This window comes from Gallus gallus, chromosome 19 (assembly GCF_016699485.2).
Source record: "Gallus gallus isolate bGalGal1 chromosome 19, bGalGal1.mat.broiler.GRCg7b, whole genome shotgun sequence".
NCBI lineage: Eukaryota > Metazoa > Chordata > Aves > Galliformes > Phasianidae > Gallus > Gallus gallus.
Window position 1 is genome coordinate 121923 of NC_052550.1, and position 12895 is coordinate 134817.

The window sequence follows — 12895 nt, forward strand, 5'->3', positions numbered from 1 at the left end:
TCCAGCCCTCTGCTCATCCTAGTGGTCCTGCTCTGGACCCGTTCCACGATCGCTTCTTGTGCTGGGGGCCCAGGCCTGGGCGCAGTACTGCGGATGGGGCCTCGCAAGAGCCGAGTAGAGGGGGACAATCACCTTCCCTCTCCCTGCTGGCCACCCCTTTCTTAGTGCAGCCCAGAGCACCGTTGGCCTTCCGGGCTGCAGGCGCGCACTGCTTGGCTCACGTTCCAGCTTCTCGTCCACCAGGACCCCCGGGTCCTTCTCCGCAGGGCTGCTCTCAAGGAGCTCTTCCCCCACTCTGAAGCGGGCATTCTTTTCTTATGGCGCTGACGCATGGGGGATCGCTCCGCCCAACTGCGCGCAAAAGAGCTTCAGCTGATGCGTGTCTCTTGTGTCGTGCATGTCAAGGTTTTCCCAGACGGCACGCACGTACTCAGTACTTTCCCTGACATCACTAACGTAGGGTTCTGCGTCCTTGCACGTGCTCGGTCTTTCTGTGGTGGCGGTCCTAATCGGTGCCTCCGACCTTCGATGGTCTTCCACGATCGCTCTCCTCCGCATTGGTGAGCACCAGGTCTAGTAATGCTTCGCCTCTGGCCGATCTGTCCGATACCCGGAGCAGGATGTTATCATCAACAGGCTGCAGCAGTCTCCTGGATTGCTTGCAGCTCACCTTGCTCTTTTCCCTGCATATAGCTGGGTGGTTGAAATCCTCCTTCCGGAGGAGAGCTTGGAGCATGACGGCCCTTGTAGCTGAAGCCAGGCGGCCTCATCAGCGGGCCGGGGGTAGCGCTCTTCACCTCTGTCAGTACGGCGGTGGACGCACCGGCGAGGGCCGAGACCTGTGCCCCTTCGGGGGAATCCCCGGGGGCGTCTGGTGCATCCACTCGGGCAGATATGGCAAGAAAGCGAAAATCTACCTGATGGCGCTGGAAGGGCGGCACTGCCCGCGGCCGGCCTCCCTTTGCTATTTGCTTCGTTCTTCTTCGCTTCAGCACGCGGGGCAGACATCAGGAATGCAAATGACTGATAAAGCAAGCATCAGCCGTTTCCAACGTTAGAAATGTTGTTAGAAAGAAAGGCTTCAGGAAGCGGTGGCGCATTCTCCCGTGGGCAGCGGTGAGGACAAAGGAGTGACAAGCAAGTATACATAAAGGTACATTTTATTAACGACTTACTCCTATCGCTAGCATCCAACAGTAAAATGGGCAAAAGCCCAACCCGAGGCACGAGGCAGGGAAATGGAATCAAAGGGAAACCGGCAGATGGTCGCTCTCTCTTCCCCTCCCCTTCCGTTCCAGGAAAGCAAACCAGGCCTTCCAGGCTTTGCTGTTTCACTCCACGATGAGAGGGGTTGTGTAGAGGGAATGCCGGATTCCAAACGTGGATGCAGGCGCCTGGGGCTTGATCAGCGTCACCTGGAAGGGCGAAAAGGAAAGGCAGGTCAGCGAGGGCCCTTCTCTCCTCTGCTGCCCTCGCTCCCTGCTGTCCCGCACCCCTTCCGATCCCAGACAGTCCCTGGTGCCTCTCCGGGCAGGGCTGAACGCCAGCGCAAAGCCGGTGCAGCTCCCTGCTGGAGCAGAGCTGGCTCGGGGAGGTGGGCTTACGGGCACCTCCTGTCTCGGAGAGGGCCGGGTGTGCAGCTGGGAGCTCGCAGCTAACTCTCTCTCCTATGCTGGGGGCATGCTGCTTGGAGCCCTTCTGAGCTGCGTCCCCCAGAAGAGCTTGGGAAGGACCAGCGCGTCCCATTGAAGGGAAAAGGAGCAGAGGGAGGAAAAGCTGCGTGCTGTGCTGTCCCTCCCTCCCTCCCTCTGCTCGCAGGTGGCACGAGGGCAGGGGGCAGGCCTGCTGTCCTGCACTTGGTCCCTGCGGCCAGGAGCTCTTGGGCTGGAGGAAGCCTCAGGGGAAGGGGGAGAGGCGTGAAGGCCGCGCTTGTGAAACAGAGGGGAAGAGCTGAGCAGCTGCCTTACCCGGCCTACGCTGTAGTCTGCCGGCCCGGGCTTCGCTGCTTTGCCCTCTCCAGCTTTTGGTCGGGCTGCCATCGTGTACGCGGGCGCCCTGGTCTTGTAGGCATCCACAGGCACTTTGGGGAGCGCCGCAGGACCCGGAGTCTGCAAGAGAGTCACGACCATACAGGGCTGGGGTCACATTCAAGGCTCTCTCTTTCCCCGGCAGTCTGCGTTAAGCAAAGTTGCAGCAGGCTTGGAAGCCCCTGTGGCACAGGGGGAGCAGCCCAGGTTCGGATGCTAACGCGGAAAAGAGGAGCGGCAGAGCTCACCTTGGCAAGGTCTTCGTCAAACCGACCTCGCTGGCTCCTTCCCCTCACAGAGTAGCAGGGGCTGGCCGATGTGTAGACTGTGTTGGGCCCCATCAGCCTGGGCAGCGTGTAGGTGCCAGGACCTGCAGGAGGAGCAGCAGAGAGCGTGTGCGCGAGGGGCTGGAGGAGACGGAAGCAGCAGAGAGGGGCAGCCTGCCCAGCCTGCTGGTGGGAGCAGGAGGGAGGTCTCGCCCCTCTGCCAGTTCCTCCCTCTACTCTGGCACTGGGCCAGCGCCAGCAGCTCCGAGCCTGAGCAGCCGCAGCCGCTGCGGGCCCAGAGGTGTTGGTCGTGCAAGAAAGCTTGCGGCCCCAGCGCCGCGTCCTGCCGCGCAGGCTGTGCAGTAGGCCCGCTGCTGGTGCTGAGCAGCAGCCCGTCCCTGCGGGATGCTCAGGCTGAAGGTCTGCCTTGCCAGGGTCAGCGTACCTGGAGGGTGGTCTGTCCGGAGGGGCTCCCGCCGGAAGGCCATGGACTGCACCGGTGGGCACTTGAAGACGTGCCTGTTGGCTGCCTCGGTGCGGTAGTCACCTGGGGCGGAAGAGAAGAGGAAGAAAGCCGTGAAGCGCCGGTCTTCTTCTTCTGCAACCGCACAGGCACTGTCCCGAGGAAAGGGTCTTCTCAAGAGCTGCAGAATTGCCGCTGGGGGACACAGGCAGCACGCGGGGACGCTCTTCTGTGCCCCGCCGCTATGCCCTGCCTTGCTGTCCCTCCCGTCAGCCCCCTGCCGCTTGTTCTTTTTGGACACGGGGTCCTTGTGCCCTCGGCCCGTGGCCCTGGGCAGCTGTCCTTCTCCGAGGGCGTTTATCGCTGCTCAGAGCGGTTTGCGTTCTCTCAAAAAAGACCTACAGCTCCATCAGGGCGCGAGCTGGCCCCGGGCAAACGCGCCGCCCGCTCGTCTTGTCTGGGTGAAGTGCTGCACAAGTGGTACTCACTTGGTCCGGGAGTGACGGTGGTCTTCGTCGCGGGTCGTCCCCGGAGCTGGGCGCCCGGAGCCACGTACTTCCCGTTCCTGGTGATGGCGGGCTCCACAAAGTAGCAGGGACCTGGCCCGCAGCTCCCTGCCGCAGGCGGTTTGGTCCCTCTAAACGTGTAGGCGGGGGCACGGGCTTTGGTGGGGCTGTGGCCCACATAACCTAGGAGGAAGAGCAGAAGAGAGCACACCCCTGTGCAGCTGCACGTCTCAAGCTCCGTTGGAACAGGCGCAGTTAGGCGCCGGGCCCTGGCCCCGACATTCCCTTCCCGCGTGACTTCTTCCTCCAAGAGCCCTGGAGGCGAGCTGTGCCGGGCCTCGGAGCGCACAAGAGTCAGCCCCTGAGTGCAAACGGCTGCGCGAGTGCCTTGCAAAGTCACCGCAAAAAGACAGCGGAGTTTTGGCCAGCACGCTGCCTGTACCCGCACCACGCGTGCAGGCACTCCACAGCGAGAGCCCCCTAAGGGTCAATTGTTCTGCAAGACCCCGTAACGCCTCTCTACAGCTGCAAAGCTGAGTCTGCGCTGGCCAGAAGCGGGCCCCTTTTTCCCCGGGCCACAAGGAGCAGCGCCAGCGGCACCGGCCTTCCTCGGCCAGGCCTGGCTCGCGGCTGCGCCAGGGAGCCAGGAGGCTCTGACAGAACGGGGAAAGGCTCGGGAGCTGCTCTGCCCCGCCATGTCCCCGGTGCGCCTCACGCCCTGGGGATGGTGGCTGTACCTGTTGTCCCCGGGATGGAGTACTGGGGCCCGGGGCTGGGGAACTGGGCCGAGATGAGGCCGCGTGGGCGATGAGGTCTCCAGGTCCCCACCCAGGCTCCGTCCATGCTGGCAGGCATGTGCCTCCAAACCTAAAGGCAAGAACAGAGGAGTTACTGACGGGCTGCCCCAACAGAGGCCGCAGGTGAGCTTTGCTTCCCGCCCCCCGCGTCTCCTCTGCTCAGCCGCAAGCTGTCCGCCACGTGGCTTGCAGCTCCTGAGCCGGAAGGGCCGGCAGCAGTTTCTCCCGCTCACTGCCAGTCCTGCCAGTCTCGTGCTGCATGCCCCTCGCGCACACCGGAGCTCAGCCCGCACCCTGCAGCTGGGCTCTGCAGCCTGACGTGTGCAGGAGCTCTCCCTCACCTCTCTGAGCCTTGGAGGACGAGCGCGATGAGGCTGAGCTAGTCTGCTGCTGGGGCTGCTCTCAGGCACAGGGCACGGCGAGCGGCTGCGGGCAGCACAGCTCACAAATGAGGCGCCTGGAGCCAGCGGCCAGCTGTCCTTGGGGAGGGCCCGGCGTCGTCATGGCAATGCATTGTGACAGCACACGGGCTCCGGGTGATGTCATCTGTGCTGTGACATCTCCTGGCTGGCCTGGAGCCACGCCCGCCACGCCTTTTCGGCCTCGCACCCCAACCAGTACAAAGCCGTAGCGCACGCTGCCGACACCTGCAGATGGACTGAGCTCTCACTTCTAGCCACGTGCCGCCCGGGGCTCCTGAGGCTCGGTCAGCGTCACCTGCAAGGGAGAGATTACGTTACTTCGAACCTACTGGAACATTTCTGAGAATGACACTCTGTTCTTTGAAGCTCTGTGTGTATATATACATATAAAATAAATATACGAGAGCCCTAAAAGCACAGCTGGGACACCCGTCTGCTGTTCGTATACAACGCGGCACAGTTTGAGCCTCAGAAGTTACTTCAAAGTCCCGAGGGTGCTAATGCTTTCATTCCCTCCACTGCCTTCTTCCCAGGGAATCTGTCAATGGGCAGAGAGATGTTTTCACGGGTTCCCTCCTCCCACCCTTCTCCTTTTCTCCCCCTCAAAGTTTCTGGAACGTTCAAACCAACAGAATCCCGTTGTTCACATTGTCCGTGAAATTAAGCAGGCCTGGCAAGCCAGGCAAGGAGCAGCGCGAGCACGCAAGCCCTGCGGGGGACACCACAGGATCTCCTCCTGCTAAGTCTTAACGCAGCAGCTGCGTGCGTAACCCGCGCTATCGCAGCAGCGCTCCTCTCCTGCGGATACACAAAGCCTTCGGCTCGTCTCCTACACGAACACACAAGGCAAGAGGGAAAGGTTCCCATTTGTGCTGGATACCTACCGTCACCGCCTCCTCCACGACTTTCTGGCTTCCCCCTTTAGCTACAAAGAAGATATTTCCTTTGGAAGCGTCACTCCGGCACGTCGCCGGGACAGCTCCCGCAACACACGCAGGTGCGCCGTAACGCCGCCGCAGCAGCGGGCAGCGCACAGCAGGCGTTCCGGCGGCGAGCGAGCGGCCCCGGGCAGAGGGGGCGGCGCACCCGCCCGCGCCCACCCGCGTCCTGCTCGCGCGAGCCCCGCGCGCCGCGTCCCACCGCTCCTCAGCGACGGCCTCCGAGCGCCGCTTCAGGGGAAGCCCGCCCCGCCCGCGCCCGCGCCCGCGCCCGCGCCCGCGCCCCCCGCCGGTACCGAAGAACTCCAGCCAGTTCATCTCGCGGAGCGCCGCGGGCAGCCGGAGGAGCTCCACGTCGTACAGGTTCTCCATCTCCTTGACCAGGCGCTCCCCGTTCGTCCGCAGCTGCTCGACCCGGCTCCTCACTGCGGGGACGGACGCGGCGTCGGACGCGGCCGGGCCCGACCTCTGCGCTCGGGCCCGGGCCTCGGCGCGCCCGCCCGCGGCCTACCCTCCCGGTCGAAGTCCTTCAGGAAGGCGCTCAGCTTCCTGCCGCGCGCGCCCGCGGCCGCCTTCCTGCGGGCAGGAGCCATGAGGGCCGAGGAACGGCGCGAGCGCACCGAGCCCCGCTCCTGCTCCCGCACGGCGCCACAGCACCGCCCGCGCCGCGTTCAACCGCCGCCCGACGCGCGCCTGCTGTCCAATCAGAGCTCCGCGAGCGGCGGCGCAGCCAATCGGCACCCGGCGCGGTGTGATGACGCACGGCGCGGCGACCGCCCCCGGGCCGCTGTGCTGCGCCTGGCCGAGGAGCGAGCGGCGGAGCCGGGCCTGAGCGAGCTGCTGCGGCGCGGGCCGCGCTGCCCGTCGTTGGCCGACGCGCTGGAGGGCCTGCGGGACGCGGAGCCTTACTACCGGCACCTGCACCGTCCCGGGGGGCGGGGCGGGCGGGGGGCGGGGCTCCCCGGCCAGGGCTGCGGCTGCGGCTGCGTGCAAGGAGGAGTTTTGGGAGGCCACTCAAAGATGTCAAATCGGGGATCCCAAACACTGTGCGCTGTGCTTCTGAGCGCTGCGTTGGCTTCCATCGCCCCGGTACGCTGAAGGAATAAGCGTGGCTTACAGTGGTAGTTCCGGAGGTCCGCGTACCCAGTCTTGGTACTGGCCGAGCTCCAGTCTGAACGGAAGCCCTTCAGAGCAACGTGGCATTAGGACTCATGGCATCATAGAATGGCCTGGGTTGAAAAGGCCCACCACGATCACCTAGTTCCAACCCCCTGCTATGTGCAGGGTCGCCAACCGCCAGCCCAGGCTGCCCAGAGCCACATCCAGCCGCATCCCCTGAATGCCTCCAGGGACGGGGCATCCACAACCTCCTTGGGCACCCTGCTCCAGTGCATCACCACCCTCGGGGTGAAAAACTTCTTCCTCCTAATATCTAACCCAAACCTCCCCTGCCTCAGTTGAAAACCATTCCCCCTTGTCCTATCGCTACCCACCCTCGTAAGCAGCCGTTCCCCGTCCTGTTTATACGCTCCCTTCAGGTACTGGAAGGCCACAGTGAGGTCCCCCCGGAGCCTTCTCTCCTGCGAGCTCAACAGGCCCAGTTCCCTCAACCTTTCTTCATAGGAGAGGTGCTCCAGCCCTCTGCTCATCCTAGTGGTCCTGCTCTGGACCCGTTCCACGATCGCTTCTTGTGCTGGGGGCCCCAGGCCTGGGCGCAGTACTGCGGATGGGGCCTCGCAAGAGCCGAGTAGAGGGGGACAATCACCTCCCTCTCCCTGCTGGCCACCCCTTTCTTAGTGCAGCCCAGAGCACCGTTGGCCTTCCGGGCTGCAGGCGCGCACTGCTGGCTCACGTCCAGCTTCTCGTCCACCAGGACCCCCGGGTCCTTCTCCGCAGGGCTGCTCTCAAGGAGCTCTTCCCCCACTCTGAAGCGGGCATTCTTTTCTTATGGCGCTGACGCATGGGGGATCGCTCCGCCCAACTGCGCGCAAAAGAGCTTCAGCTGATGCGTGTCTCTTGTGTCGTGCATGTCAAGGTTTTCCCAGACGGCACGCACGTACTCAGTACTTTCCCTGACATCACTAACGTAGGGTTCTGCGTCCTTGCACGTGCTCGGTCTTTCTGTGGTGGCGGTCCTAATCGGTGCCTCCGACCTTCGATGGTCTTCCACGATCGCTCTCCTCCGCATTGGTGAGCACCAGGTCTAGTAATGCTTCGCCTCTGGCCGATCTGTCCGATACCCGGAGCAGGATGTTATCATCAACAGGCTGCAGCAGTCTCCTGGATTGCTTGCAGCTCACCTTGCTCTTTTCCCTGCATATAGCTGGGTGGTTGAAATCCTCCTTCCGGAGGAGAGCTTGGAGCATGACGGCCCTTGTAGCTGAAGCCAGGCGGCCTCATCAGCGGGCCGGGGTAGCGCTCTTCACCTCTGTCAGTACGGCGGTGGACGCACCGGCGAGGGCCGAGACCTGTGCCCCTTCGGGGGAATCCCCGGGGGCGTCTGGTGCATCCACTCGGGCAGATATGGCAAGAAAGCGAAAATCTACCTGATGGCGCTGGAAGGGCGGCACTGCCCGCGGCCGGCCTCCCTTTGCTATTTGCTTCGTTTCTTCTTCGCTTCAGCACGCGGGGCAGACATCAGGAATGCAAATGACTGATAAAGCAAGCATCAGCCGTTTCCAACGTTAGAAATGTTGTTAGAAAGAAAGGCTTCAGGAAGCGGTGGCGCATTCTCCCGTGGGCAGCGGTGAGGACAAAGGAGTGACAAGCAAGTATACATAAAGGTACATTTTATTAACGACTTACTCCTATCGCTAGCATCCAACAGTAAAATGGGCAAAAGCCCAACCCGAGGCACGAGGCAGGGAAATGGAATCAAAGGGAAACCGGCAGATGGTCGCTCTCTCTTCCCCTCCCCTTCCGTTCCAGGAAAGGAAACCAGGCCTTCCAGGCTTTGCTGTTTCACTCCACGATGAGAGGGGTTGTGTAGAGGGAATGCCGGATTCCAAACGTGGATGCAGGCGCCTGGGGCTTGATCAGCGTCACCTGGAAGGGCGAAAAGGAAAGGCAGGTCAGCGAGGGCCCTTCTCTCCTCTGCTGCCCTCGCTCCCTGCTGTCCCGCACCCCTTCCGATCCCAGACAGTCCCTGGTGCCTCTCCGGGCAGGGCTGAACGCCAGCGCAAAGCCGGTGCAGCTCCCTGCTGGAGCAGAGCTGGCTCGGGGAGGTGGGCTTACGGGCACCTCCTGTCTCGGAGAGGGCCGGGTGTGCAGCTGGGAGCTCGCAGCTAACTCTCTCTCCTATGCTGGGGGCATGCTGCTTGGAGCCCTTCTGAGCTGCGTCCCCCAGAAGAGCTTGGGAAGGACCAGCGCGTCCCATTGAAGGGAAAAGGAGCAGAGGGAGGAAAAAGCTGCGTGCTGTGCTGTCCCTCCCTCCCTCCCTCTGCTCGCAGGTGGCACGAGGGCAGGGGGCAGGCCTGCTGTCCTGCACTTGGTCCCTGCGGCCAGGAGCTCTTGGGCTGGAGGAAGCCTCAGGGGAAGGGGGAGAGGCGTGAAGGCCGCGCTTGTGAAACAGAGGGGAAGAGCTGAGCAGCTGCCTTACCCGGCCTACGCTGTAGTCTGCCGGCCCGGGCTTCGCTGCTTTGCCCTCTCCAGCTTTTGGTCGGGCTGCCATCGTGTACGCGGGCGCCCTGGTCTTGTAGGCATCCACAGGCACTTTGGGGAGCGCCGCAGGACCCGGAGTCTGCAAGAGAGTCACGACCATACAGGGCTGGGGTCACATTCAAGGCTCTCTCTTTCCCCGGCAGTCTGCGTTAAGCAAAGTTGCAGCAGGCTTGGAAGCCCCTGTGGCACAGGGGGAGCAGCCCAGGTTCGGATGCTAACGCGGAAAAGAGGAGCGGCAGAGCTCACCTTGGCAAGGTCTTCGTCAAACCGACCTCGCTGGCTCCTTCCCCTCACAGAGTAGCAGGGGCTGGCCGATGTGTAGACTGTGTTGGGCCCCATCAGCCTGGGCAGCGTGTAGGTGCCAGGACCTGCAGGAGGAGCAGCAGAGAGCGTGTGCGCGAGGGGCTGGAGGAGACGGAAGCAGCAGAGAGGGGCAGCCTGCCCAGCCTGCTGGTGGGAGCAGGAGGGAGGTCTCGCCCCTCTGCCAGTTCCTCCCTCTACTCTGGCACTGGGCCAGCGCCAGCAGCTCCGAGCCTGAGCAGCCGCAGCCGCTGCGGGCCCAGAGGTGTTGGTCGTGCAAGAAAGCTTGCGGCCCCAGCGCCGCGTCCTGCCGCGCAGGCTGTGCAGTAGGCCCGCTGCTGGTGCTGAGCAGCAGCCCGTCCCTGCGGGATGCTCAGGCTGAAGGGTCTGCCTTTGCCAGGGTCAGCGTACCTGGAGGGTGGTCTGTCCGGAGGGGCTCCCGCCGGAAGGCCATGGACTGCACCGGTGGGCACTTGAAGACGTGCCTGTTGGCTGCCTCGGTGCGGTAGTCACCTGGGGCGGAAGAGAAGAGGAAGAAAGCCGTGAAGCGCCGGTCTTCTTCTTCTGCAACCGCACAGGCACTGTCCCGAGGAAAGGGTCTTCTCAAGAGCTGCAGAATTGCCGCTGGGGGACACAGGCAGCACGCGGGGACGCTCTTCTGTGCCCCGCCGCTATGCCCTGCCTTGCTGTCCCTCCCGTCAGCCCCCTGCCGCTTGTTCTTTTTGGACACGGGGTCCTTGTGCCCTCGGCCCGTGGCCCTGGGCAGCTGTCCTTCTCCGAGGGCGTTTATCGCTGCTCAGAGCGGTTTGCGTTCTCTCAAAAAAGACCTACAGCTCCATCAGGGCGCGAGCTGGCCCCGGGCAAACGCGCCGCCCGCTCGTCTTGTCTGGGTGAAGTGCTGCACAAGTGGTACTCACTTGGTCCGGGAGTGACGGTGGTCTTCGTCGCGGGTCGTCCCCGGAGCTGGGCGCCCGGAGCCACGTACTTCCCGTTCCTGGTGATGGCGGGCTCCACAAAGTAGCAGGGACCTGGCCCGCAGCTCCCTGCCGCAGGCGGTTTGGTCCCTCTAAACGTGTAGGCGGGGGCACGGGCTTTGGTGGGGCTGTGGCCCACATAACCTAGGAGGAAAAGCAGAAGAGAGCACACCCCTGTGCAGCTGCACGTCTCAAGCTCCGTTGGAACAGGCGCAGTTAGGCGCCGGGCCCTGGCCCCGACATTCCCTTCCCGCGTGACTTCTTCCTCCAAGAGCCCTGGAGGCGAGCTGTGCCGGGCCTCGGAGCGCACAAGAGTCAGTCCCTGAGTGCAAACGGCTGCGCGAGTGCCTTGCAAAGTCACCGCAAAAAGACAGCGGAGTTTTGGCCAGCACGCTGCCTGTACCCGCACCACGCGTGCAGGCACTCCACAGCGAGAGCCCCCTAAGGGTCAATTGTTCTGCAAGACCCCGTAACGCCTCTCTACAGCTGCAAAGCTGAGTCTGCGCTGGCCAGAAGCGGGCCCCTTTTTCCCCGGGCCACAAGGAGCAGCGCCAGCGGCACCGGCCTTCCTCGGCCAGGCCTGGCTCGCGGCTGCGCCAGGGAGCCAGGAGGCTCTGACAGAACGGGGAAAGGCTCGGGAGCTGCTCTGCCCCGCCATGTCCCCGGTGCGCCTCACGCCCTGGGGATGGTGGCTGTACCTGTTGTCCCCGGGATGGAGTACTGGGGCCCGGGGCTGGGGAACTGGGCCGAGATGAGGCCGCGTGGGCGATGAGGTCTCCAGGTCCCCACCCAGGCTCCGTCCATGCTGGCAGGCATGTGCCTCCAAACCTAAAGGCAAGAACAGAGGAGTTACTGACGGGCTGCCCCAACAGAGGCCGCAGGTGAGCTTTGCTTCCCGCCCCCCGCGTCTCCTCTGCTCAGCCGCAAGCTGTCCGCCACGTGGCTTGCAGCTCCTGAGCCGGAAGGGCCGGCAGCAGTTTCTCCCGCTCACTGCCAGTCCTGCCAGTCTCGTGCTGCATGCCCCTCGCGCACACCGGAGCTCAGCCCGCACCCTGCAGCTGGGCTCTGCAGCCTGACGTGTGCAGGAGCTCTCCCTCACCTCTCTGAGCCTTGGAGGACGAGCGCGATGAGGCTGAGCTAGTCTGCTGCTGGGGCTGCTCTCAGGCACAGGGCACGGCGAGCGGCTGCGGGCAGCACAGCTCACAAATGAGGCGCCTGGAGCCAGCGGCCAGCTGTCCTTGGGGAGGGCCCGGCGTCGTCATGGCAATGCATTGTGACAGCACACAGGCTCCGGGTGATGTCATCTGTGCTGTGACATCTCCTGGCTGGCCTGGAGCCACGCCCGCCACGCCTTTTCGGCCTCGCACCCCAACCAGTACAAAGCCGTAGCGCACGCTGCCGACACCTGCAGATGGACTGAGCTCTCACTTCTAGCCACGTGCCGCCCGGGGCTCCTGAGGCTCGGTCAGCGTCACCTGCAAGGGAGAGATTACGTTACTTCGAACCTACTGGAACATTTCTGAGAATGACACTCTGTTCTTTGGAGCTCTGTGTGTATATATGTATATATAAAAATAAATATACGAGAGCCCTAAAAGCACAGCTGGGAACACCCGTCTGGTGTTCGTATACAACGCGGCACAGTTTGAGCCTCAGAAGTTACTTCAAAGTCCCGAGGGTGCTAATGCTTTCATTCCCTCCACTGCCTTCTTCCCAGGGAATCTGTCAATGGGCAGAGAGATGTTTTCACGGGTTCCCTCCTCCCACCCTTCTCCTTTTCTCCCCCTCAAAGTTTCTGGAACGTTCAAACCAACAGAATCCCGTTGTTCACATTGTCCGTGAAATTAAGCAGGCCTGGCAAGCCAGGCAAGGAGCAGCGCGAGCACGCAAGCCCTGCGGGGGACACCACAGGATCTCCTCCTGCTAAGTCTTAACGCAGCAGCTGCGTGCGTAACCCGCGCTATCGCAGCAGCGCTCCTCTCCTGCGGATACACAAAGCCTTCGGCTCGTCTCCTACACGAACACACAAGGCAAGAGGGAAAGGTTCCCATTTGTGCTGGATACCTACCGTCACCGCCTCCTCCACGACTTTCTGGCTTCCCCCTTTAGCTACAAAGAAGATATTTCCTTTGGAAGCGTCACTCCGGCACGTCGCCGGGACAGCTCCCGCAACACACGCAGGTGCGCCGTAACGCCGCCGCAGCAGCGGGCAGCGCACAGCAGGCGTTCCGGCGGCGAGCGAGCGGCCCCGGGCAGAGGGGGCGGCGCACCCGCCCGCGCCCACCCGCGTCCTGCTCGCGCGAGCCCCGCGCGCCGCGTCCCACCGCTCCTCAGCGACGGCCTCCGAGCGCCGCTTCAGGGGAAGCCCGCCCCGCCCGCGCCCGCGCCCGCGCCCGCGCCCCCCGCCGGTACCGAAGAACTCCAGCCAGTTCATCTCGCGGAGCGCCGCGGGCAGCCGGAGGAGCTCCACGTCGTACAGGTTCTCCATCTCCTTGACCAGGCGCTCCCCGTTCGTCCGCAGCTGCTCGACCCGGCTCCTCAC

At 63.5% G+C, this 12895-nt stretch overlaps 2 protein-coding genes across 10 annotated transcripts; both read right to left on the reverse strand.

The window, feature by feature from the left end:
* Positions 1-1142: 1142 nt before the first annotated feature.
* Positions 1143-6081, reverse strand: LOC121107220 (outer dense fiber protein 3-like). 5 transcript variants are annotated; one of them, XM_040650277.2, is made up of 10 exons: positions 5931-6081; positions 5716-5844; positions 5366-5406; positions 4401-4776; positions 4000-4129; positions 3245-3445; positions 2739-2840; positions 2276-2397; positions 1968-2108; positions 1143-1415 (listed from the first exon to the last, which is right to left on the reverse strand). In XM_040650277.2, exons 5-10 carry the CDS (start codon positions 4115-4117, stop codon positions 1332-1334), a joined length of 768 nt encoding a protein of 255 aa, XP_040506211.1. In that variant the 5' UTR covers positions 4118-4129; positions 4401-4776; positions 5366-5406; positions 5716-5844; positions 5931-6081; the 3' UTR covers positions 1143-1331. The 5 variants fall into 5 exon arrangements, with proteins under 5 accessions (XP_040506211.1, XP_046758451.1, XP_046758450.1 ...); XM_046902495.1 differs by having other exon boundaries at positions 4401-5279; XM_046902494.1 differs by having other exon boundaries at positions 4401-5406.
* Positions 6082-8191: 2110 nt separating this feature from the next.
* Positions 8192-12895, reverse strand: LOC121107223 (outer dense fiber protein 3-like). 5 transcript variants are annotated; one of them, XM_046902508.1, is made up of 9 exons: positions 12766-12895; positions 12422-12462; positions 11453-12335; positions 11052-11181; positions 10297-10497; positions 9791-9892; positions 9326-9447; positions 9018-9158; positions 8192-8464 (listed from the first exon to the last, which is right to left on the reverse strand). In XM_046902508.1, exons 4-9 carry the CDS (start codon positions 11167-11169, stop codon positions 8381-8383), a joined length of 768 nt encoding a protein of 255 aa, XP_046758464.1. In that variant the 5' UTR covers positions 11170-11181; positions 11453-12335; positions 12422-12462; positions 12766-12895; the 3' UTR covers positions 8192-8380. The 5 variants fall into 5 exon arrangements, with proteins under 5 accessions (XP_046758464.1, XP_040506223.1, XP_046758463.1 ...); XM_040650289.2 differs by lacking the exon at positions 12422-12462 and having other exon boundaries at positions 11453-11828; XM_046902507.1 differs by having other exon boundaries at positions 11453-12462.